We start from the raw sequence: 23,800 nt of genomic DNA, 5'->3' as shown, positions 1-23,800 counted from the left end.
CCATTTTCGTTGATTAAGGAGCACTAATTGAATTTCGTTTAGAGTTTCAGGGCTCGTAATAGGGGGCAGGGGGATCACTTCCTCTGGCATTTGACAATCGAAAGGGCTCTGTCACATTTCGATCTAATTTATGCACTCTCTAATAATCTGGATCAACGAAACTCCCATATTCTGCAGATTATGATAATTTTGTCGTTCGTCAGCCGATGATTTTTTGATGCATCTCCTTGCTAAATGATTCCACTCTCCTGAACATTTCAATTCATCGTAGTTCTAGGTATTCTCCACGTAATCCCAATAACAATTCTCATCTGCATCTAGCCCCTGACGCACTCCCAACTGTCGTCATAATGACAGGAATCTCCTGATCTTCCAAGAATAAACTATTGCAATCAACCAATAAAATTCGGTGATAGAAGATTTATTTTTCGACACGTCGTGAAAACACAAATGATTGCCAAACTGTCACAGAAAACGGTCACAATAGAATCGTTCAAAAACCATTGCTCAATATTCACTCTTGAATCGAAGTAAGAAAAAGACTTGAGGAAAGAAAAAAAAAAAAAACGTTGCATGTTGAATCATCATACAGAACCGAGTGGACTGTGATAGTTTGGCCGATGTATGTGAGGTCGTCCCCAATATCGACAACGGATCGGGAAAAGAAACTATTGGCAATCGTTGCATACCGTCCTCGAAAGAATTGGAATTCACCTTTACATCGGGGTTGTTTGAATCGCAATCCAATCTCGTTTTTAGCTATAAGTATAAACGATTATATATGTAATCAAAAACTCGTCCCAGTTTATATTTCTTTTCATGACCGACTTGTCAAACCCACACGTCTCAAACTTTTGTTACCACGCATCGATGACATTTTACGTCTTGTGCTATGCCAAGATAAGTCGAACGTGACATTATGTGGCATAGCATTTGATCTTGTCAACGTTAACTGAAATAAATATATTATCATTATTCGGAACAATTGATTGTTGCTGTAACTTCCTGAAATCAATCAATAATTTTCCATAAATTCGTACCCAGTGAGAATCGAGATATATTGCAGCGTTCAGAGTCCATTAAACTGTCCGATGCATCCCACAATTACGTCTCGTTAAAATGTGACACATTCCAAATTCACGAAGGCCAATAAAAATCCCATTCAATTGACGATAACGCTGGGGTAATAATTTACCGAACAGACGAAAACATCGGGATATCATTTCTAACGACAAATACCACAGCCTTCGGCAATGATGTTAATTAACATCACTCGAACAGTCAGTAATTACAGACAGGCAAAGAATCGTCAATATTTAACCTCAAAAGTGGCAAAAAAAAATTTGTATGCTAATTCTACCGACTGACGTAAATCAAAATCCATCAATCATGGTGAGGCACCTTCAGCCATCCACCTTGGGAAAATTTTTCCCATTTTCAGTAATGGCCTTCTTCCCCTCATTTTTTGTCCCTCTTCTTCCACTTGTCTACATGGAAAACGCCAGAAATAAATCCCTAATCCAGTCGGGTAACGCTGACTATTTCCAGATACGCATAATCGCGGGTAAGAACTCGTCAACTGAAGACGAGTCAGGAGGAAGAGAAAAAAGGGAAGAAAGAAGTAAAGAAAAAAAAAACACCGGAAAAAAGTGTCGAGGGGGTGGGGTATACTGGCAGGCGAGGGTTAAAGTAGAAGCCTGACCTCGAGTCTTTCCATCATTCGAGCATTCTCACACGTTAGTAGCATCAGCAGACGGCTTTTTCCTCAATTTTTTTTCTCTTCCTTCCCTGCATACAACAGATGTCTCAAGTTAGATAACAACTCAACGTCCCCAGATTTTCACGCTCAATCGTTGCACTGAAAAAAAAAATTACTCTCTCATGTTAGTTTCGTGCATTTTAATTGAAGAATTTGTTTTTTGAATCGTTGAGAGTTTTGGAGCCCCCCGCCCTTCCTCCCCGAAAAAAAGTGGTTGAAAACTTCCCACAGGCCCTCGGGAGAATAATTCGGAACTCTTGAAAGATTGTTTTAGGGGTTTCGACTACCCCTTTTTCTCATGAAATTTTTTTTTCGGCCATTCTTTTTTTTTTTATACCGAAATGACTTGACAAAAGGCCAGAGAGTGGAAAAGCTTGCTTTGGACGATTGTTTTTAGGTGGTACTATAAACGGTTTTTGCCAGTGTGTTGAGCCTTTCGAGCATCCGGAGGCTTTTCTTTTAGGATTAAGATAAAAAGCTCTCATCGCAATGGCTTGCCAAATCATTCGGATGGAATCGTAGAAATTTAAAAAATATTCTAAATTTAATTTAGTGTCTTACACGTTGGAACGAGCAACCGAGATACAATTCTAGTTGGTGGGACCTTTTGCATATGTGTGTTGTTTGCCTTTCGAAATCGTTAAGGACTGCCAATGCCTCGTGAGTGAAAAATAGACGGGTTTGATTCCGAGACATGTGATGTGACATGATGAGAGAGAGAGGAGGGACAATGGGATGAGTTGAATGCGGCTGACGGAGGTCAGTGCTACAAAATTTTTATTCATCCGCACTAGGATCGCGGAAGAAACATGGGTAAAAAGTAGCAGTAACGATTTTGCTTGACATTTTCGATGTATTTTCAGTAGATTGAGAGTAGGGACGGTAATAGAAATAGTGAGGATGCTTGGAATTGTTGGGATTCTACTTTTTGCACTATCGCTTCAATGATTCTCTGAATTTTCCCGTTCATTCTGATGTTCAATCAGGTGAAATCGATTTTTTTTGCGGTTTTTGACTTTCGCAAGTTGAGGTTTTTCAGGTCGTTCTCCTCGACAAGTCGGTCGATCAAGTTCCATCTCTCTATTTCCTAGTTTCTACGTATCCTCAACCCGATCAACTCCAGAATCTTCCTGAATACTCTCCCGGCATTGGCCCAGACGCGGTTATCGACGAATCCAAATTTCTCAGTTTTCGATGCGTCAAACTCACTGATGTGCGATGGTCCATGAAATGACGTTGTAAACTTTATTGATCCATCACCAGTTGCCCCCAATTACTCACCAAAACCCCGGGTTGAGGCATCATCAGATGCCCGGAAAGAATGACGAGGGGGTTGAAAAATGTATTTCACGGGGCAATTTAACCGTCAAAAAAGCATTTGAAAATAAAAACGTGATATTTCCCAACAATGGAATAAAAACGCATGACATGCAATGATCCAAAATACTCTACCCCCAAAGGCAATTTATAATCTCTCCAATGTATTCTTGATCATATCCTATCGCGGAATCGAATTTCTGTTTTGACAGCGGCTCGACCATCCACACACTGGCTCGAGCATATTTTTTTCTGGGGTAACTGAAAAATTTTTCAGATGGGTTCTAAAAAACCGGGGAACAATGACCCCCTCTCCGACAAAAACTAAAGAGATGAAAGTAGGTAGAGAAAGAGAAGGGTTCCCCTGCAATCCGTAGCCACTACTCGACCCCCCTGTTCTCTATTTGAATTTGTCGAAAGGGTTCGATTCTGTTTATTTTCAAGGATAGCAGGGGGTAGCCTTTCCTCCTCGACAAAACTTTCATATCTCGGGCTAATGTTACATAGGGGCAAAACCTCTCTCCATCTTCCTTTCTCCACAATAAGTTACGGTGTTAAAAGAAGGAAAGAATCAAAATCGCTGTATATGTACAAAAGCTAGTGCGTCGTCGCCCAGTTGAAACTTTAGAAACTAGCTGACGAGGGGGTGGACAAAAAAAATATATATATATCGGTGGGGCGAGAGAGGGGAGGGGGCAAGTCCATATATTGAGTTTGAAAAAAAAAATGAACGGGTGGGGAAAAGCCCATGGGCACTAAGTAGTAAGTACCGGGACTTGAAAATGAAAAAAAATATATGTGAAATCCCATGCGCGAATTCAGAAGGGTGATTAAAAAAAATGAAAGAAAGAGGCTGAAAACCCCCTTCTGAACACAAAAAATTCAAAGGGGTCACTGTGCACATGTTCTATGTATACACCGTAACATTAATTGCAGAAAACGCACGTGTCGAATATTTTTGTTTCCTTTTTTTCTCTTTACTCTGGCCATTTGAGTACACAAGGCCTCTCCCTCTCTCAAATTGGTCGAAAATTGACGCCCGAAGTAATTCGCTTTTTTCGAGCCCCCGAGGTGGACAAAAGAATGCCACCATTTTATTTTGTCTGAAGATGGTTCAAGTGAAGTTATAACTCGGATGTAATTTTTCGGAGGACTCTGGGCAAATGTGTAATATAATTTTGACGGAAATAAACGTTGGGCGAGGGGTTTGGTGAGTGGAAAGGGACCATGTTGGTGGGACTCGGAGGAGGATGACAATAAGTCGGTGACATCCCGTATCTTAGAATAGTTTAGTATCCGCCTGATGCTTTCTTACTCGCGGCTCACCCCTTCTCCCTTTCTCTCTTACTTCCTCTATATTCTTCGCATTCGTTTTTATTCCACTCATATTGAATTTTTTTTTTTCGATTTGTTGCGTTGTTCTCAGTTGTCTCTTTCCATTTGAACTGCAGTACTTCTTGTCAGTGGACTTTCTTCGTCTTCTCTCTTTGCTGTTGGCATTTACGACAGCATACCCATGGTAATACGTCAAGTGCCGCCTGCCAGTTTCCTCGAATTTTCGGAGATTTCAGATGTTCGCGCTACTTGCGCTACTATTTTCTTTGTTCTTTTGATGTTTGGGGGAGTCTGGCGCAATTTGGGTGATTTTCGTCGCTTCGTAAGGCGCGTTTTTTTTCTATCGTTCTCGCCGAGGAGTCGCCAGATTACTTGTAATTTTCAAATTTATGGCCCATAACACATTTTCGACGTAATAGCGATGATCAGTCATCTCTAGAGAGCGTCATCGGCGTTGATGGTAATTGTGGTGAATTTAGATTCAGATCCAATGATCATAACTTCGCAGGAGAGTGAAGAATTACAATACATGTGAGCAAAAAATTATGTTAATTCGTGGATAGACTACACGTGTTCCCCCACCATTTGGTTTTTCTTATTCAATTTTATTTCACCTCTCGGTCTCCATTTTTCATGCATTCGTGTGGGCAATGCTCTCGAATAAAGGGTTATTCATGCCCCCACGGATTAAATGCTGAGAAAAAAAAAGAGAAAAGTACAAAAATAAAATGATGAAAAGAGTTGGGTCGAGTGAGAGGGCAAAATCAAGTCCCCCCCACCTCTCCCGCCCTTCGAAAAAATACGGGGCCTTTTCAATCCCTCGATTTTTTTATTTCAAAAATTTTTTAAACCTCCCCTCCTTGACATTTTTTTTTTTTCATCGGTTTTTAAGAACATCGGAGAGAATAAAAGGGTTCCCCCAGGTTTATGAAAAGACGTCGGAGGCTGCGGGTCCCACACACACACACACACATGCTCCCAAGTTTTAGTATATTCGGTTTTTGTCCTCATACGGGAACATTTTTTTTTTCACAGACATATCTCTTAAGATTTGCCATTTAAGCCTGGTCACGTTCATTTTCCCCTTCAGGTATTATCGTTTCGGAGGAGCCTCTCACCTGAGACGTGTGGGTGGCAGTATGTGACCTCATACATGGCCATTAATACATATGTGATCTCGTTAATTCAGTGATCATCAAATATTGTGGATAAAAAAAATGGAAAGAAAGAAATATGAATTGTAACCTCATTCTCGGGGCCTCTTTGTTTTCAACTGCCATTTTTTAACTGGACAATTCCTTTGTCATCCCCCCTCCCTCATCGTTTAAAACATAAACATACACGTGGGGCCCCCCATTCGCGAAAAATATTCGACAATTTTTAAACTCGTTTTGCTGAACGCATTCAAACGTCGACACAAGTATTTCTCGGAATTAGCGGATGCGACGAAGCAAGAGACTTCGTTTTTTTTTTCTTACCCACTCCCAGCATACTTTTGAAACTCCCTTACCCCCTGGTCTTCATATTCACGTTAGGTATTCCCATATGTACTCGTCCGAAAATTCGCAAAAAAAAGCGCAAAAATGATGGTTGTCTTTGAGCGCCCATTTTTGTTACGGATGGATGCGTTCCTTTCCGCCCCTCTTGAGACCTCCCGTATGTCTGACGACTTCCTTTTTCAAAAGTCGTTACAATGCATCATTAATACTGTCTTGAGACGACAAATCTTATTTAGGATCATTTACAATTTTTCTGGAATTTTACGGATTTTTTTTTTCGCCGCTAGTTGAGACCGGATCCACTCACTAACAGACACGATTTTTGTTATTTTTTTTTTCCATTTCATTATCGGTCCTTTACGGCTCGGTTTGAAATGCAGTGCCGACCAGTTTTTTTTCGGTGTATATTTTGCGTGGGTCGATGAACGTTCGGTCATAATTCATGATACCATCGTATTAAGATCACATTTAAATTTCGTCTGAATCATCGGGCGACATCTGAAGATTATTCGTGCATTGTGAGAAGATCGGTAAAACGGAGATTGCCTGCCGCCAGTAACAAATTCACTTACCGACGAAGATAGAAGACGGAGAATTCCCTTACCGACTGCCGATAGAAGACTGCCTTACTGACCGTGAATTTTTTTTTAATTTATCAACAGTAATAAGACAGAAACACTTAGAATTGTTTCAAATTATTTATTATTTTCTTGCAGTACTGCTGAGACAAACAATGTCCCCATCGGCGGAGAATCTGATAAGTTCAAAATCTCCAGCGGTACCTCAGCCCACAATCGATTACTCTCGATACGTCCGGCGCTTTGGTTCAGGCCAAGAGTGCGGTAGCTCTTACTGCAAGGAGTTGGGCTGTCGCGAGCACTTTCACTGTCTAGACTGCAGTGGCCGAGTGTTCGTGAAGAAGGAGGAGATGATCAGGCACTTTAAATGGCACAAGAAGAGAGATGAATCTCTGCAACATGGCTTTATGAGGTACTCACCAACTGACGACTGTATGGAGAGACATCCAATGCGTCAATGCCCCCACAATCGTAAACAGACGCATTATCACTGTATTCATGATAATTGCGATAAAGTGTACATATCAACATCAGATGTGCAGATGCACGCTAATTTTCATAGAAAAGATTCCGCTATAATTCAGGAGGGGTTCCAAAGGTACAGAGCTACCGAAAACTGCTCGACCGATTATTGTCCATTTGCTGGACAACGAACCACCCATTTTCATTGCAGAAGACCCGGATGTACATTTACATTCAAGAATAAAGCGGACATGGGTAATGCTCGTGAATGATAATTTACGGTGGCTCATCAATGGAATAAAATTTCACTGATTTTTCTTTTATTTTTCCAGATAAACACAAATCGTACCACATAAAGGACGAGCAGTTGTCGCGCGATGGATTCAAAAAATTCATGAAGAACGAGGCGTGCCCCTTCGAGCAATGCCGTTTCTCCAGAGTATGCAATCACATTCACTGCATCCGTCCGCACTGCAACTACGTCCTCCACTCATCCGGTCAGCTATTCTCTCACAAACGAAAGCACGAGCGTCACGAATCGGAATTAGCCTACCGAAGGTACAAGCAAGTTGGAGGAGCGGGTAACAGGCCACCAGTGTGGATACCCGTGGATAACAGTGTTGACATGGGTCCACAGAGCCTCTCCTTGAGTATGAACGGTGAAAGTTCAAACGAGGGCCGAGGCTCGCCGTCCTTCTACTCCCTGGAGGACTCCTTCCAATCGGCAAGCGATCTCGCAATGGATTTAACCGCCTCAACTACAACCACAAATCCCAGCTCCTCCATACAAATTGATCCAAGTCCCAATGCCCCTCAGTCTCCCCAACAGCTGACACCCGCTGAGCTAGCCTACCTAGCTCCAGCATCATCAGACTGTCTCTGTCAAAATGGTCGTGATCACTACCACTGTGCTCTTGACCGTTGCGGAGCGACTCTGAGAAATGCAACTGAGGTCCGTGAACATCTTCGAGAGCACGAGACACAAGAGCGAATAACCGATGCCTTCTTCGAGGAAGGCAACTGCGACGAGTCGTGTCCCTACGCTGACAAAGAGAAACATTATCACTGCACGTGGGAGAACTGCAAGGAGGTCATTCTGGCAACGGACAAGCCCTTCAGAAGACTTCAACACTACAAAATTCACGAATACAGCAGACAATTGAATCTTAGTTCATCAACCCAAGTTCTATCGTCAGACGTCACTCTGACTCACCTGACCAACATTGACGCCATGTTCAGGCGAAAACGTGGCCGACCACCAAAGAATCGTGTTATCGAAATATGGTCAGGTGGTGATCCATCACACACACAAGACACACCACAAGCTATATTCACCAGTTTTAAACTGCCAAAACCCAATCCCACAAATCCTAATCCACAAATTGACGAACCGGAAGAGAGTTTATCACCAGTCCCTGACGATACCGATGGCTTTTCAACCTATAATCCTGACACCTGTCCCGACCCAGTCTGCGTTATTAGAATGACAAAACATCATCATTGTTCCCAACCAAGATGTCACTTCTCCACAGATAGGCCAGATCAACTCCTCATGCACAGCAAGGATTTTCATGATAACATTGACATACCATCGGGCTTTGCATTCTACGACAAAATGGTGGATTGCAGGCTGGCGGGATGTCACAGTAATCGCGTCCACCGGCATTATCACTGTACGAGGCCAAACTGTGGTTACTCATTTGTGAGATATTCGACAATTGCACAGCATGAGAAACAACACATGGGGATGAGTGATGCTACTGAGGTCAGTACTGATGGTGTCAGTCAAGGAGGTATGGAAGTTAAGCCCAGAATTCAGGTGAAGAATACAGCGGAGCTCATCGAAAAGGTCGACGAGGACGAGAGTAGATTGATCATCGAAGTGAAGGAGGAATTACCTAGTCCCGATGGAAATAAAACAACTGGTAAGTCCTTTGGGTTAGGTAGGCACGAAGCTGGCACCCTTATCTAAATTGATTTTTTATTTCTACTTAGTGTGGTAGATAGAGAGAAACTTATCGTTTACAAACACTTGCATGAACGTTATGCACGAATTAGCACTCTCCATGATTTCAATATTAAGGAAATCTACACTCTTCATCCACCACAAATTATTATTTTTCTCATAATAGAAACTTTATCATGGAAGAAGCATTTTGCATCACAAAGAGACATTAGTTGGTTGTTTGTTATTATAATAGTTGGGCGGTATATTTGAAGTGTTGGTTGTTTTGGTTGATTGTTGCTAGTGGTGAGGGCGGCAGGCACCTATTATCCGGTCAGCGGACCGACGAGCGAACCCGCACTACCGGGCGCCATGTTATCCATCCGGGCTTCCGTGCACCAAGGTTCGTGCCACCTTTCCTCTTTCAATTCCAAGAAAAGAGATCAATCATAGCCTATGAGAAAGAAAGCACTCCACAGTATCCCTCGATGATGGATATTAAATTTCCCAATTTTCACTATTGCAGAGACACCAGTGCTTCCATCAACGAGCTCATCCTCCTCCCACACTCTCTATGGTCCTGAGCAAAGTTGCAGCCGTCCATTTTGCAAATTAAAACGAAAGAATCATTATCACTGCAACGCCTGTAATCAAGCATTCTCCGAGCTAGATCGTCTGGTCGCTCACATCGCGAAACACTCGACTGGTGCTATTCTGTCCCAACAACAGCACGAATTACCCCAGCAACCGCAAAATCCCCTTCCCCATGATTATCTAGCTCAACTATCGGCTCAAAAGCACGATTTCATGTCTCAAAACGTGCAGATGGCACAGAACATTCAAAATTTTCAAAATATGCACCGCCAAATGCAGCAGAGTCTCTCCCAAATGACACAACAGCCACCGATGAAGGACATAAAAATTGAGTCTCCAATAAAGGACATAAAAAGAGAGCCGGACATTCTCCGCGAGGATAACCACCACCACATGGATAACAATGAAAATGGCCAGCTCCCAGTGCCCCCTCCTCCCACCTCAGTCCCTGGTCCAGTTCCAAGTGGCTTTGAACTTGATCTGAGCCACGGCTTTCATTTCCCTAGTCCCGCAGTAATGGCCGCCATGAATCAGCAAATAGCGTTGATGAATCAGGCACTTCCGCCATTTCTGCAACACGGTGGTATGTACGCAGGGGCACCAGGATTGATGTTTGCCCCTGGAATACCCCCGGGAAATTTCCTACCACCTGGAAGGGATGAAAACCCTCTAGCCTCCCTCGCTGCCAACCTGAACCTCAACAAGAGATCACTCTCTCCCCCCGATGTCAATTCCGCTGAAGCCAAGAAACAGAGGCTTCATCACTCCATGAGGATGCTCAAGGATGAGCCTGTGCCTGAGGGTTACGTCAGGTTCAGGTTCAATGAGGACTGTAGGTACCAGCACTGTGGCTACAGAGAACATCAGACGCATTTTCACTGTATGCGACAGGACTGCGGCTACTCGTTCTGCGATAAAACAAGATTTGTTCAGCACACCGCGAGACATGAGAGATTGGATACCCTCATGGGTGGGGATTTTCAGCAGTACAGGGCGAATGTACCCTGTGGCAGGGCCCAGTGTGCCTACACATCGTCCCTGGGATCAATGCAGAATAAAGCGTCTCACTTTCACTGTCTCAAATGTGACTTTGTTTGTACAGACACCAATAAAGTTGTTGCACACAGACGACAGCACGCCAAATTGGATAATATTGCAGCAGCTGGCTTTCAAAAATTCACACCGAGTCAACCCTGTGGTGCTGGACAGTGCCAGCACTCCAGAAAACAGACGCATTATCACTGCCTTCAGTGTCAGTATGCTGTACTAGGTCTTGCGCAAATGTCGGCGCACAAGTATCGGCATATGGATGCGTAAGGTAGTGAGATTAGTCATTTTAAATTAGGGAAAACCGCGAAGTGGGAATGATTGGTGGATTTGCAGAGTTTTCCGAATTCTGTTCATTCCCATTGCAATCAGCGGGGCTAATCAGGCGAGTTTTAACCGGGAAAATTAGAGGGGAAAAAATTATGACGAATCTGAATCGTACTAAAGTGTTTCTAGGGATGTTCTAAAAAAATAGATAAATACAAAGAGATGTGTATAATTAATCGTATTTACAAGCAGTATTTAGAAACACGAAATGATAAAAGACTGTGGCTGACGGTTGAACGTTTAAAATTAGAAGAATTCAGCCATTTTTTCTTTTTCACAAAGAAAAACAGGAATTGATGAAAAAAAATTGTGAAGCTGTTTCTTGTTCTGTACAACGAGAGAGATGTATATGAAGAATAGTATATTGGAAAAAAGATATACTCTAAAGTGTTAATTCATTAAATATAGGGGGGATTTTTAGTGGAAGTGTGAATATAGTAACTGCTAAAGTATAATTTTAATTATTGAAAGATAAACGAGGGAGGGTGCGTTTTACGATTAATCGATGCTCAACCCAAGAGATATAAGTCCTCTGATCTGACTCGAAACGACTAAGAACCTGATAATGAAACTATTGAGATATTAAAATGAAAAAGACAAAATATTTTTTGAATACTAGACTTTTCAGAGTGATAGGGTGCCTTTAGAGTTGCATCATTCTCATTCTTTCTCCTGAATTCCTAGAAAAAAATGAACATAATGCGTGCCTTATCAGCAACGCAGAAACAATAATTAATTTAAGACTCGATTTCTGAATAAATCCGTAACTTACGTCAATAATGAGCTAAATTATTGTGGACTTAATGTGCTAGTGCCTTAAAACAAGACATTGTAGGTATTCTCAAGCCTCAATATAACCAGATAAATTATTTCTCGTACGAGAAATTCATCCCTGAATTTTCCTGAAAACAAGCAGACTAGCAGCCGAACCAACATTAATCAGCTAGTGTAGAGGAACGATTTTTACGTTAAATAGTAGCCATTCCATAGGAAGTACACACTGATAGTCATCCCTCCAACCAGTCAGGTTTTACGATTGAGCAAAATGAAAGGAAAAAAAAACTGATAGCTCGGTGGGTAATGCAAGGAGAAGGCAGCACAAACGAGTGAATTTCAACGCAAAAACATGAATGACCATGATACGTTGTGGTATTCCGGGTAATTCAAGAATACCACATTTTGTTTTATCAGTTCTGCTTCGGGTTAAAACAAGTGTGCGTTTAAAAAATTGGTATTCCTGGTTTGGTTGGGTCATAGGAAGCCATATGAGTGCCATACCACGAGTAAACACGATTTAAAATAATTATTCTTAGAAGAATGAGGGGCTGATCGTGGGGCGTAAGGTGCGGGAATTCATGATCAATGACCATTTTGGGTGATACGACAAAGTGGCAGATGTTTTTTAGTGATTGTAACATATTTATTTAGAAGTTAGAATGGGTTTTCTTTTGTTTTTTTTTTCTACAACGAGTCTTGGACTGGTTTTCAACTTTTTCCCCCTGAATGAATATCATGTATCGCCCGTTTCGAGACCGATGAGGTGAAGTAAATGATTAATGTGGTAGATGTATCCTAGATTTAAATGAGAAAGAAACACTATGAGAGAAAAAAAATGTATGGGTATAAGTATTATTACATAAAATCATTTTAATGTGAATGACGATTGAGAAACAATTGCGTCATGCGTATTGTAGTGACAGAAAGATACGAGAAAAAGCTATTATTGTAATTGATAATTTTATCTATTGTATCATTATTGATTAATACCATCTATTATATTATACATAATTAATTATTATTGATAAATGACACACGAACACAAACACCTTTTATGTAGCTGTGATTTTGCTTTGAAAAAGTGAAAATTAAACAAAAATATGATATTTATAGCAACAACTGAGACCTTTGGGATTTTACAATTATTTTGAATGTCTGTATTTTTTCACCCGCGTGTGCCATGAACTATTGCCTTGACCATGAACTTAACGTTTGCGTTTTTATTGAGGGAGGGAGGCAGCCGCCTTTTCTCCTGGTGAGAGGGTAATGCGACTGGCCGTACCAGCACCGGGAGAACAATTAGTTCTGCCGGAAACTTATGGGTTCCCTTGAAAATATTTTTTATCGTATTTCATCAATTTATTTGTGGACAAGAACACTAAGAAACCATTTTGTTTGCGATTTTTTGTTTTTGCGTTTTTACCGAAAAAACATGTTTAAAGACACTATTCGAGGAAAATATATTTCCACGATGAATACGGCCTAATATTTTTATTCTGAATTTTGAAATAAGGTTTCACGAACTCTCTGATAAGATTTCAATTTGACACGTGTGGATTCTACGCAGGAAAAAATATTTAATGCGTATCTTTTCCTCAATTCCAGTGCGCAGAGAGTTTTTAGGAAATTTCACGGACCTGTCAAGTAATCTGTCATTCGTGAACAAATTACGAGACCGCTATTTAAATTTTCCGAGTTAATCCCGTAATCGTCTAATAAACAGAAATGTTTTCAACAATTGCCAGACATGTTGTTAACTATAATACGAAAAATATCAAAAAGAAAAATCTTTTTCGATGTACTTTGACTGTCCAAAGTCCACGATTTGTTGTCTCAATTACATAATTCCCGTAAGAGACACTGGTTAATGAACGAATTATCGGAGACATGGGGATTGCGATCAAATTCCGTATTTCATCATCAAAATTTGTCCAGTCCGGCGTAAACTGTCTAGCCACGCGTCCTCCCCACTACGACATTATTTCCATCGTCTACTCCTTTGAAGACTGTCCGATAAATAAAAGTTGTGATAAGATAAATTTACTCGTGGCGCATCTGTCTAGACTCATGTTCACGCGAATACTTTTTATAGGTCATTTGTACCGAAGCTCGTGATGACATTGACGGACTCAATTCAAGTGGTCGCGGACTGTTTTTCGGGGCATGAGGTACGCGAATGATGCGGGTCCAAGGTGCTCAATGATATTTTAGGAGGTCGCGGAAGTAAAAAAAAACATCTAGTGAAATGCGGGGGAAACTTTACGCAATGAGCTCTAAATTACTGGAAAGTGAACCAATCAGGCAGATAGTTTGACAAATGTGAGAATTAATTGTTGTTCTGAGCTTTGATTTGTCTTCCTTGTTGAATTATTATTTTTCTTTTACGCTCTGTTGTGTTATCCAATTTTCTCCATAATATTTATTCATTAATTTTTTTGATCACAAGAGTCTTACACTATTCTACACTCAGTCATCATATTTTTTAACGTTTCTCTCAATTATTTATCGACTGCAAATGACATTTAACTGGTCTCATGTAGTTTCGCGAGACAACACTTTTTCAAAGTCATTCATCATTTTTTTTTCATCCTAAAAGCGTTATATATCATAGGGACGTTGGCAGAATTTTTTTTAATGAAAAAAGCTTTAAATTAAAAAAAAAAATTTCCCACAATAATTCTGCGCAAAATCCATCAGCCGCAGAAGCTACCAGAACAGATGCTAACAATTTTAACCAGCTCGAAGGGTCTCAATTGTTATTACCCTAGCAATCAATAGATGCCCTGAGCGTGCAAGCCGCTCACGTACGCAAAAGAACCGGTAATTCCCAATACAAACTACCACTACACCAACTGATGAGTCCATTTACTGCGGCCTTGTCATATTTATGACGCAGATGGACAATCGCTGGTGCTCTTCCACCGTTACGAACATGCCATTCAGTGGTCCCGTGTCGTAAATGTCCTTTTTAAAGGCACAAGTCATCAAAAGTAATGTTGATTTGGGGAATTATTGGAGTTTTTTTTTTATTCTTAAATTATAAAAATAGAATTCTGACTCAGGACAATCAATGGAAATTCCCTTTTGGGGTACGATTTTTTATCTAAATGAAGGATTTAAAAATAAGTGGATATTTTGACGTGGCTTAAATAACGATCGGTTGAACAAGAGTGGACTTATTGAAAAAAAAATTCCAGAACGACTTATCTCAGCAACGGTGAGTCAGCTGACGGATGATTAATTTTGCCGTTTTTAATTTGCGAAATTCCCTTAGCGATTTGTATAACTACAGTTTCGCCTCCTAATTTTTATCGGATTTTTAATTCTCATTTTTCTGAGGAATTTCAAGTTTTTGTTTTTGATCTTTTTCCCTCGTATTTTTTATTGAAATTTTCTGTCTGTGTAAGGGTCAGTCGTTGGCTTACTTCCTATTGAATATCTTTGACACATTTTGGTATTTACTTTTATGTATTTTAGGCATTTATCTAGGACTGTCTTATGCACACAACTCTTCATGTTCTATTTGTACAGTGACCCCCGTGCGGGATCAACGTATCGTTGCATAATAGTTTCAACTGTGAGGTAAAGGACAGCAACGTATCGATGCATTTTCCGTTACTTCATTTGATTTTAGTTTCCGTGATCGCTAATCCGTTCCCCCTATTTTCCAATGCGATGTTCTAAAAATTTTCAAAACAAAATTTCCTCATCGAGTATCATTGAATAATTCATATTTCACTGTTATCATTTTTTTTTCGCGTCTACTGGGTAGATAATTTTTTCTAGAAAGGTCGAGTTGTTCGCACATACTTCACCTCGTTTGCCATAAATCTCAAATTATCCAATTACCGAGTGCAAAGGACAATATTACGTCAGCCCATGCATTGTCAAACTCAATAATTCACTGAATTGAATTGTTCACCCCGAGTACTGCAATCGCAGTTATTGGTGGTACAAAAATAATTCTGTCACAATATTTTTTTTTGACTATTCGAATGTCATCAGTAGGTGATCACTCGCACTGAGAGTGTGCAGATCATGGGCTCTGCCAATAAATTTTCCGATAAAATCCATGAGAAATGGATAATCACATTTTTCAAGGCAAAACTTTGCGAGTAAACAGTATTTGGGTTTTTCCTATTATATATTTTAATTTTTTAATTTTATTGGCTGGTAGTGATATTTTTCTAATGCATCATGATGATTCGTCATCGGTGTGGTCTGTTAGGAAAAATTCCACAGCACATCTATTCCTACGATGACCCGCCTCAACAGTTTCCTAGATAACCATGAACATGAAACGTGAATGGAATTTTTTTTCCAATTCATTTCTTTTTATTTTCTCACAATTGCGTGTAATTGTCATTCACGCAACCTTGAACTATTTTAATGACACTTATCATCAATCGATGAGACTATTGCTGATTTATTTAAACTGAAGTGATGATCGGAACATGAAAAAATTCATTTTTCATTTCTGTAGATAAAAGCCATGTCTCGTGTTTTTTTCCGGATTCACCAGTGTCTCAATCGCAGTTTTAAATTGATATCAGTACTGAAAAAAAACTTTAAACAAATGTCTTAAAAGTTCTAATCTCATCGTGAAGTACATGAATCATTAATTATTTTAAAAAAATGACGATAAACCGCGGTTGATCCCTGCTGAGCACGTGATTCTGGGTTCAAAGCAAAATGAAAAATTCAAAATGTTCTCCACTATCTTATTAGTAAAATTCCAATGAACGCGGTTAAAATGTAAAATCAGCAGATTATTTTTTCACCAGTACCTACATTGCAAGTCCCCGAAAAGGTGCCCTAGTGTTACTTGGACCTCGGTCCCTGTCATCTCCCGGAACTCACGGGGACGGTCCTCCCGCCCGGGAAAAAAACATTTTAAATCATTTCTCGATCACGTGCCCGCCGCCGGTAGTCCACGTGATCCCTCCTGCCCTCCTGCTTAATTAACGTCTGAAGGGTTCCCGACTAGGCCAGATAAAAAAGGCAAGTCTAACCATTGGCAATCGCTAGCTGGACCGGCACCAGCCGACCAATCGGAGCCCTCAGAATTAAAAGTTAATTCTGACGGTCGCCGCCTCAGCGCAGCAGTCGCCATCTCTATGAGAGAATCGACCAGTCTCCTCTCACCGAGTTGCACCTCAGTTGTTGTCAGCCTCTCGTGTGTTTTGGACGCGTCCTTTCCGACGCTCTCGCAATCAAGAAACAACATTTACTCTGAAAACAATCACACATCGTAGATCGACGATCACTTGAACATTAATTGCGTCGAGTTCAATCCAACGAGTGTCAACAGCCGGTGGAGATAAAATTACTATGGGAATATTTCGTGAATTTCCAATAGTTTTCAATGTTTATAAGAAATACAGTTAAACGCGAGGAGTTCGAGGCATTGTTTTGGTGGTTATCGAACCTGTGATCGAGTGGAGATCGCCCTACGAGAAACCATCGGAAATATATTTCAAGGTGAGTTATTTTATGTTTTGAATTGTTTTTCCGGCGAGTCACTGGGGATGAGAATGCTCGCATAGGTAAACAGAATGGCGGACCAACGGAATGGGTGTTTATACATCTGATTGGGGATGGGTGATGGAAATTCTACCGTAAGACGACCTCGGGTATCTGGAGGGGGATTTATTGCGATGTACCAGGGGTTTTAGGGATTATTGCGTTGGCTCTGACATTCAAGTCTGAGTTCAAGTTGGGGATTGATTGGAGTGAGGGATACATTGAGGAAGAGCCATTTTAGGGAGGAATGTCCAGTATATTTTTTGTGACAAATTTTATTCACTACAAATACAGTCCTGTGACATTTTTTGAGAGTGCAAATAGTTTCAGAGATATTGAGAAAAAATGGAAGGAAAATCTGGCGATTTTCTGTCACTCAGAGATTCTAAAGAAAATGGTTGAGACACTTTTTTCTAGATAACGAATTTTTCGAGCATTTTTTCTCTAGAATTTATGAAGTCATTTAATTAATCGCATTAACAAAGTCTAAAATATCTTAAAATTCACCCTAAAATGTTCACTTGTCTTTCAACATCCTCAACTCTCTTGTCCATCAATATTTTCCTTATTCTCCGATAACTCTTGCATAATTCTCATGTTAATAAAAATCACACTGCAAAAGCGAATGAAAAATAATGCACCAATAATTAATCTAAAATGAAGTTCAAAGATTATCGGAAATCTCTCGTCTTGTCATGCACTCGGACGTTAATGAAATTTTTCAGTCTCGAATGTGAGCCCGTGGTATAAACTAAATTAACACGTCAATTGCCAGTGTCTTGAACCCCTTTGTTACGGCCGAGGAATCATTAACACCTGTATTTGTTTGTCTAACACATCATCCATTCCGTTCAAGTTATCCACGAATGTTTATCACCTTTCTCTGCGGACGAAAATGAGTAACAGCAGATATTTTTTTCATCATCCTCTGCTTGCCGGGGTAATTGCGCTTTCAATGTACTATGAAATGTCTCTTGTGTTTCAGAAGTGATAACTCAAACAAATCCACAAAAATCAGGGAAAAACTGAAGTCAAGAAATAGAAGATAACCGATTCCGATTACTGCAGTGATAAATAATAGCAGAAATCATGGAGGCTAGCAGAATTTTATCCAAACCAACGCTAGTTCGTCGTGTTTCTGATCTCTTCAAAGGTAAATACATTACATTGCGTCATCTCAATTGTAGACAATTGTACAATTCTGTAAATAGTTTCACGAGAAGTAGATTTTTCGCGAAAAAATTAATTGAGGGAAATTCCAAGAGAGATCGGCACAAATACAATTTTATGTTATTTCATATACTGGTAGCCCGCAAATATTTTTATTCTTTAAATTCTCCATTGTTACAGTGAATGAAATATAAAAAAGAAAAATGAGGACTTGAAAGATTTCTATTATTCGTTGCGAAATAATTTATTTTATGTTCTGCTCTATATAATCATCAGAATGGCAATCATGCCAACCTCGATTGCCAAATTATTTGCTTCATTTATTATTGTCATTTTCGATTTAATATCGCTATTCATTGGGAAATCCTCCTGAGTCCTAGATACTGCAATAAAGCCAGTAGTAGAAGATAATTTTCGGGCCGATCTCTAACTGTCAAATAAAAAAATAAACATAAATGCATCAAAACATCACCAAAATATCGCCTTCGAAAAAAGCTAAAAAAACATCTTCAGGAGTGCGATTTATCATATCCATTGATGTCATTTCCGAAAGTCATTAAATCCCCCGATAAAAAATCCCCATCGTATTGTTTTTTAAACACTCCGATAAACCTCAGCTCCAAAAATCATGAACCCCTTCATCAAAAATACATGTTGATATTTCTCTTGCAGACAGCAACACAAGTGGTTCACAGCTGTTCAGGCACCCATCGATGCAGAAGCTGCGCCACTGCTGCCAGAATCTCAATCTCTTCCCCTATCTCCTGTACTCACTGGGAGATGTTAAGAACACAACTCAAAAATTGACGATTAATCAGTTGATGACAAAGTTCACAGACCGTCTCTTCGAGTTGTACTTGAATATTCGTTTGATAGTGCACACAAAACTTCAACCAGTGCCATCAAAGGCATCGCCAGAGGCAAAAGAGGAAGTCAAAAAATTCACAAAATTTGAGAGACAGAAGAGAAAACGAAATTCCCTACTCCTGATTACAGCTGTTTATCTGGCACCACTGGTTCTCGTATTTCAACTCGTTGGCATTTTATCGTTACTCGTATTCGGTAAATACACACCGGGCTTTATTTTTCTACTCTCGGCCCTTCTTTTTCTCGGTTATATATCTATGAAAGTGCTGTTTCACGATAATGACAATCAAAGATACAGAAAACCAACGAAACGAAAAGTCGATTAAACATTGTAATCCATAATCATTCGTTATTATTCATTATTGTTAGACCTCACTTTGATAGTAGGACTGTTTATCTATTGGTTAATTAATCCTTTCAATCACTATGACAAGTCAATATGATTAATGCAATAATTTAAACAAGGTAATTCATTAACAGCTGAAGCAATGACTGGCGATTTAAGTGTAATCGAAAATGCAGCCCATAAAATTTGAACTTTTAGGGAATAATTTTTATTCTGAGTAATCAATTGAATTTATATTAATTATACTTTTGATACTACATTTGGGTGATTGCTCCTATTGACTTGTCTGGGTGAGATGGATTATCCATGAGATTAACAGCCATGAAATCCCCATTTTTTTACATATTTATCATTTCGTTTGCATTTTCCATCCCTCACTCCATTTTATCGGTAATAATTTGCTCACACGAACACTTGAAGTCGTTCGTGCTTATTTGATCGTTAATTTTGACTATTCCAGACTAAGAATTAGTCATTACGATCAACAGACTATTTTCACTGCATCAATTACTATCGGTTATAATGAATTAGGGTTTATACTTAATGGTGACATCGTCACAGCTTCATACCATCTCTTTCATTTGTTTATGTTTTTGCTCCTGTATGTTGTCTGTTTAGAGTGAGGAGAGATTGAGTCAGTGAAATTAATCTACGAATTTAAATAATACGAATGTTGAATATACAGCAATAAGACTGAATATTAAATATTACTGTGTAGTGTGAAAATGTTTTTTTGTAAATATCTGAGGTACATGAGGTGGTTTAAATACATTCGAATAGTTCCTAAATGCCTTTTTATTTATTAATTCTAGGTAACAGTTACATTGAAGAATACTGAATTCCCGATGAAAATTTTGGAATGGCAATTGACAATTATTTTACCCCCACGCCTCAGAGCACGTTCAGGCGGACAAGATAAATGATCGATTCTTAACTTTATCGATAAGACTATTATCGTATCTAGAAAATTGAGATCATCCGGACGATCTCAGAGTGCTAATACTGATGTAAATACTGCGATTATCGTTACTATCACGATGTCATTAAGTCTGGGTGTGGATGACTCATTGGAGTAGGGCCCTATCTTCGCGGCATATGCTATCACATGGGCCACGTAGTTTTGCTCATGAGTTGAGTGGATTAAATGGGCAAATGGTCCTGCAAGATAATCAGAAGGTTGGCAGACCAGAATTTCTTTATAAATTTTTTAAATTGAAAAATCGGTCAAAATGTGTACTACTTTATATGATATATATCATATATTTTATCTATATATATCATATATAGTTCTTATATGAAAAAACTATTGAAAAATACGTTAAACGTTGTTTTATGCGTTGGATCACCGTTTACAGACGTAAACAACATTTTTTTCGGCCTTGTAATGAAAATAATGATTTTTGAACAATACCCCATTTTCAACCTCTCTATTTTTTTTTGCCCCCTAGGTGCGTCCCATGCTTGAATGAGAAGATACATTAATTTTCAAGATATTTTTCTGTCTGTAAAAGTGAAGACCATACCTATTGCATAAATCGGAACATCGCCGCCCCCGTGATAAGCCTCGTTCGTGATAATGGTAGCCTGCTGACTGTAAGTAAAATCACTAGTATTGAATTTACTCGGGTCGATTCTCGATGCGTTTCCGCCTTTCAGCTCGTAAGCCATGTTGTTAGGGCCACCGGTACCATAAGATAATATGGTGTAGGGGATCTGATCCATTTTCGATTTTTGTGAGATTCCTAAACAATTAAACACGTAGAAAGAGGAACAATAGTTACACTCCAATTTTTCCGTAATTCACTTAGAATTAGTTTGAGTCAACATGAGCTCCTCGCGAAGACCTGTTAGGAACGAATATTTACCGAGAATGGATGATCCCCTGTCACTGTATCCGTTGAACATCAAAGAATGCGAATGGTCACTGGTGACGATAACCAAAGTGTCATCAAGATTGACTAGCTCCAAAGTAGTATTGATAGCATCGGAGAGCCTTACTGTCTCTCTGAGTGCTTGGGCCGCATGCCCCCGATGATGGGCAAAGTCGATCAGTCCCCCCTCGACCTAGAAAAATACTTTTCAGGCCTAGTGACAAAATCTATTTAGAATCTGGGACCATTACCACAAGTAAAAATCCTTTCGTTTCCTTCTCCAACACCTTGATAGCCATTTTTGTCATTTCCTCTAGGCTGGGCTGGCCTGTGGGCCCAGTGTCTCGGTTCCAGTCCATGCTGATGTGGCCATTAGCAAAAATTCCCATTAAATAATCAACTTCCGCGGCATCGACATTTCTCAATTCGTTAGTGTTCTGAACAAGTTTGTAACGGAGATTTCGCTCTGCTTTATCATTTTGCCAATCTGACAATAGGTCCCTACCGTCCGAACTGTAACAGGCCCAAGTGTCTATTGGATCTGACTTGGTACCGGTCACATTGGACTTTAACATTTGCCTTCCCCCACCCATGATTACTTTAATATCTTTTCCCGGGGAATCCTCGATTAATTGACGAGCGATATCTTTGCATGCACTTGAGGATTTCGGTATTTCCCTCTCGCATTCCCATTTTCTGTTGGAACAGTGGGCGTAGAGAGGCGCGGGGGTGGCATGAGTCACTCGTGTTGTCGTGACAAAGCCTGTATGCAGATAATATTTATTTTCACAATGCGAAGCAGTTTAAAAATTAAACGACTTGATAAAATAACTAAATCGAAAATACTTTGCGTTCTGCTAATTTTTCAGTTAAAAAATTTAGGGTAATGGGGCCATTTAGCATCGATATGATGGATCGGCGAACGTCACTTGGTGAAAATCTGTGGAGGTATCGGAAGTTATTCGAAAATCGGTTGCTGGGTTTACGCTAAATTTTTCTATCTCTTTTTTTTTATCATAAACAGACGTCTACGATCGATTAAATCGGTGTGGAATGACCTCATCTTGCGAAAAGTTGTTGTATTATAACCAGAACCCAGGGTATCGTTAAAAAAATCGGTATTAAAAAATTTGGATTTTTGGAAAATTGCACCTGTAGCTTTACCAGCCTCTTGTGCCCAGTCTATTATTGACTTGACATGGTAACTTTCATCTAAACTCCCCTCGCAGTCACCCACACCGACATTACCATCGAGACCAACAACCTGTGAATTTGTCTTGACTCCACTGAATAGTGCGGTTGCAGTTGATGCTGAATCAGGCACTTGCTTGTTGGTATTATACGTCTATCGGTAAATTTCACAGAGGTTAGGATATCATGACAAAGATGGCCGACACATAAAGATAATCAGATATGCCGTACGATGAAATTACTGACCTTGATAAGACCCATGTGAGGTAACTTCTCCCACGCGAGATAACTCGTTTCACCCCTATGATAAATTCTGCTGGCTGTGATGGTATCGATACTCATTCCATCTCCAACAAAAACAATAACATTTTTAGCGATTTTCTTGTTCCATTTTTGGGCAAGTGCCTCTTCAATCTCCACTCTTGCCGTATTGTGCCAGTAATCGGCATCTTTATGAATGAAAAAAACAAAATTTAAAGGTTATAAAATCGTTGAGATGATGAATGAAAAAATATTATCTTTTACTGGGCTCCACACACCTTCCAATGCAAATACTTGGTGGAGATGTAGAAGTGTTAGGATAAATTTTCTACACATGACGAAGTGATTTACTTCCGCCGACTAACTCAGTAATTTCTTTCGGCACGAGACCCTGCGTCAGCATTATATAATGATAAGATGGGCTGGAATTCATCAGCTAGTTATCATCGTGCCTGAGTGATAGGTGATTTATGTCATTTTAAAGATTACGGGGACAACACGGAAACATCATAATTCTAGTCCTAGAGGTTAATTGTTTGTTTTTGAAGTTTAAAATGTGGTCGATGGGGGGAGGGGGCATATGGTGGTGTTTCCGGGAACCTTGTTTCGAGTATTGCTGGATGATGGTAACGTAGCGGTTGCCGGTAAGGTAGTTTTTGTGGTGCGGATGTCTCGCCGGAGGTCACTGCAGAACAGTTTTGAGAACAGATTTTTTTGAATGAATTAAATTCTTGAAACATCAAGTCTATTCAAGTTTTAAATGTTTCAACACCAAAACTTCTCTTATGAGTAATTAATTAATTAATTGGTGCAGGAATTTCGGGCGCAATAAATATAGGAACTTCAGGGAATAAGGGTTGAGCTGATGAAAATCATGATCATTTATATTTATTTATTTTTACGGAGAAACTATGAGGTTTCATTATGAAAA

The 23,800-nt window shown here is 39.7% G+C and overlaps 4 protein-coding genes across 9 annotated transcripts in view; 3 read left to right on the top strand and 1 right to left on the bottom strand.

Annotated features, from left to right (window-relative positions):
- The window catches only part of LOC135166671 (uncharacterized), a 65,887-nt gene extending 53,124 nt beyond the window's left edge, over positions 1–12,763 (top strand). For 2 of the 3 annotated variants that reach the window (XM_064129176.1, XM_064129177.1), the window contains 4 exons: positions 6,627–7,205; positions 7,283–8,875; positions 9,200–9,298; positions 9,422–12,763. In XM_064129176.1, coding sequence (XP_063985246.1) covers positions 6,627–7,205; positions 7,283–8,875; positions 9,200–9,298; positions 9,422–10,806 — 3,656 coding nt within the window. In that variant the 3' untranslated portion in view covers positions 10,807–12,763. The remainder of the gene's footprint in view (positions 1–6,626; positions 7,206–7,282; positions 8,876–9,199; positions 9,299–9,421) is intronic. The other variant, XM_064129178.1, reaches the window with a different exon arrangement.
- A 3,891-nt stretch (positions 12,764–16,654) lies between these two features.
- LOC135166684 (uncharacterized) lies at positions 16,655–20,334 on the top strand. 3 transcript variants are annotated; one of them, XM_064129198.1, is made up of 3 exons: positions 16,655–17,121; positions 18,152–18,316; positions 19,006–20,334. In XM_064129198.1, exons 2-3 carry the CDS (start codon positions 18,253–18,255, stop codon positions 19,524–19,526), a joined length of 585 nt encoding a protein of 194 aa, XP_063985268.1. In that variant the 5' UTR covers positions 16,655–17,121; positions 18,152–18,252; the 3' UTR covers positions 19,527–20,334. The 3 variants fall into 3 exon arrangements, with proteins under 3 accessions (XP_063985268.1, XP_063985266.1, XP_063985267.1); XM_064129196.1 differs by having other exon boundaries at positions 16,657–17,121; positions 18,149–18,316; XM_064129197.1 differs by lacking the exon at positions 16,655–17,121 and adding an exon at positions 17,242–17,560 and having other exon boundaries at positions 18,149–18,316.
- Positions 20,324–23,290, bottom strand: LOC135166675 (alkaline phosphatase-like). 2 transcript variants are annotated; one of them, XM_064129187.1, is made up of 7 exons: positions 23,148–23,290; positions 22,855–23,057; positions 22,570–22,762; positions 21,669–22,180; positions 21,412–21,610; positions 21,070–21,288; positions 20,324–20,704 (listed from the first exon to the last, which is right to left on the bottom strand). In XM_064129187.1, exons 1-7 carry the CDS (start codon positions 23,203–23,205, stop codon positions 20,535–20,537), a joined length of 1,554 nt encoding a protein of 517 aa, XP_063985257.1. In that variant the 5' UTR covers positions 23,206–23,290; the 3' UTR covers positions 20,324–20,534. The 2 variants fall into 2 exon arrangements, with proteins under 2 accessions (XP_063985257.1, XP_063985258.1); XM_064129188.1 differs by having other exon boundaries at positions 22,582–22,762.
- Dati (datilografo) overlaps positions 20,587–23,800 on the top strand; it is a 173,906-nt gene continuing 170,692 nt past the window's right edge. Inside the window, exons 1-2 of the mRNA XM_064129182.1 lie at positions 20,587–20,722; positions 20,995–21,139. The gene's annotated coding sequence lies outside the window, so the exon portion shown is untranslated. The remainder of the gene's footprint in view (positions 20,723–20,994; positions 21,140–23,800) is intronic.

The sequence above is a fragment of the Diachasmimorpha longicaudata genome, chromosome 10, assembly GCF_034640455.1.
Source record: "Diachasmimorpha longicaudata isolate KC_UGA_2023 chromosome 10, iyDiaLong2, whole genome shotgun sequence".
Taxonomy (NCBI): Eukaryota; Metazoa; Arthropoda; class Insecta; order Hymenoptera; family Braconidae; genus Diachasmimorpha; species Diachasmimorpha longicaudata.
Note: the sequence above shows the minus strand (reverse complement) of the source record. Positions and strands in the feature narration are given on the sequence as shown.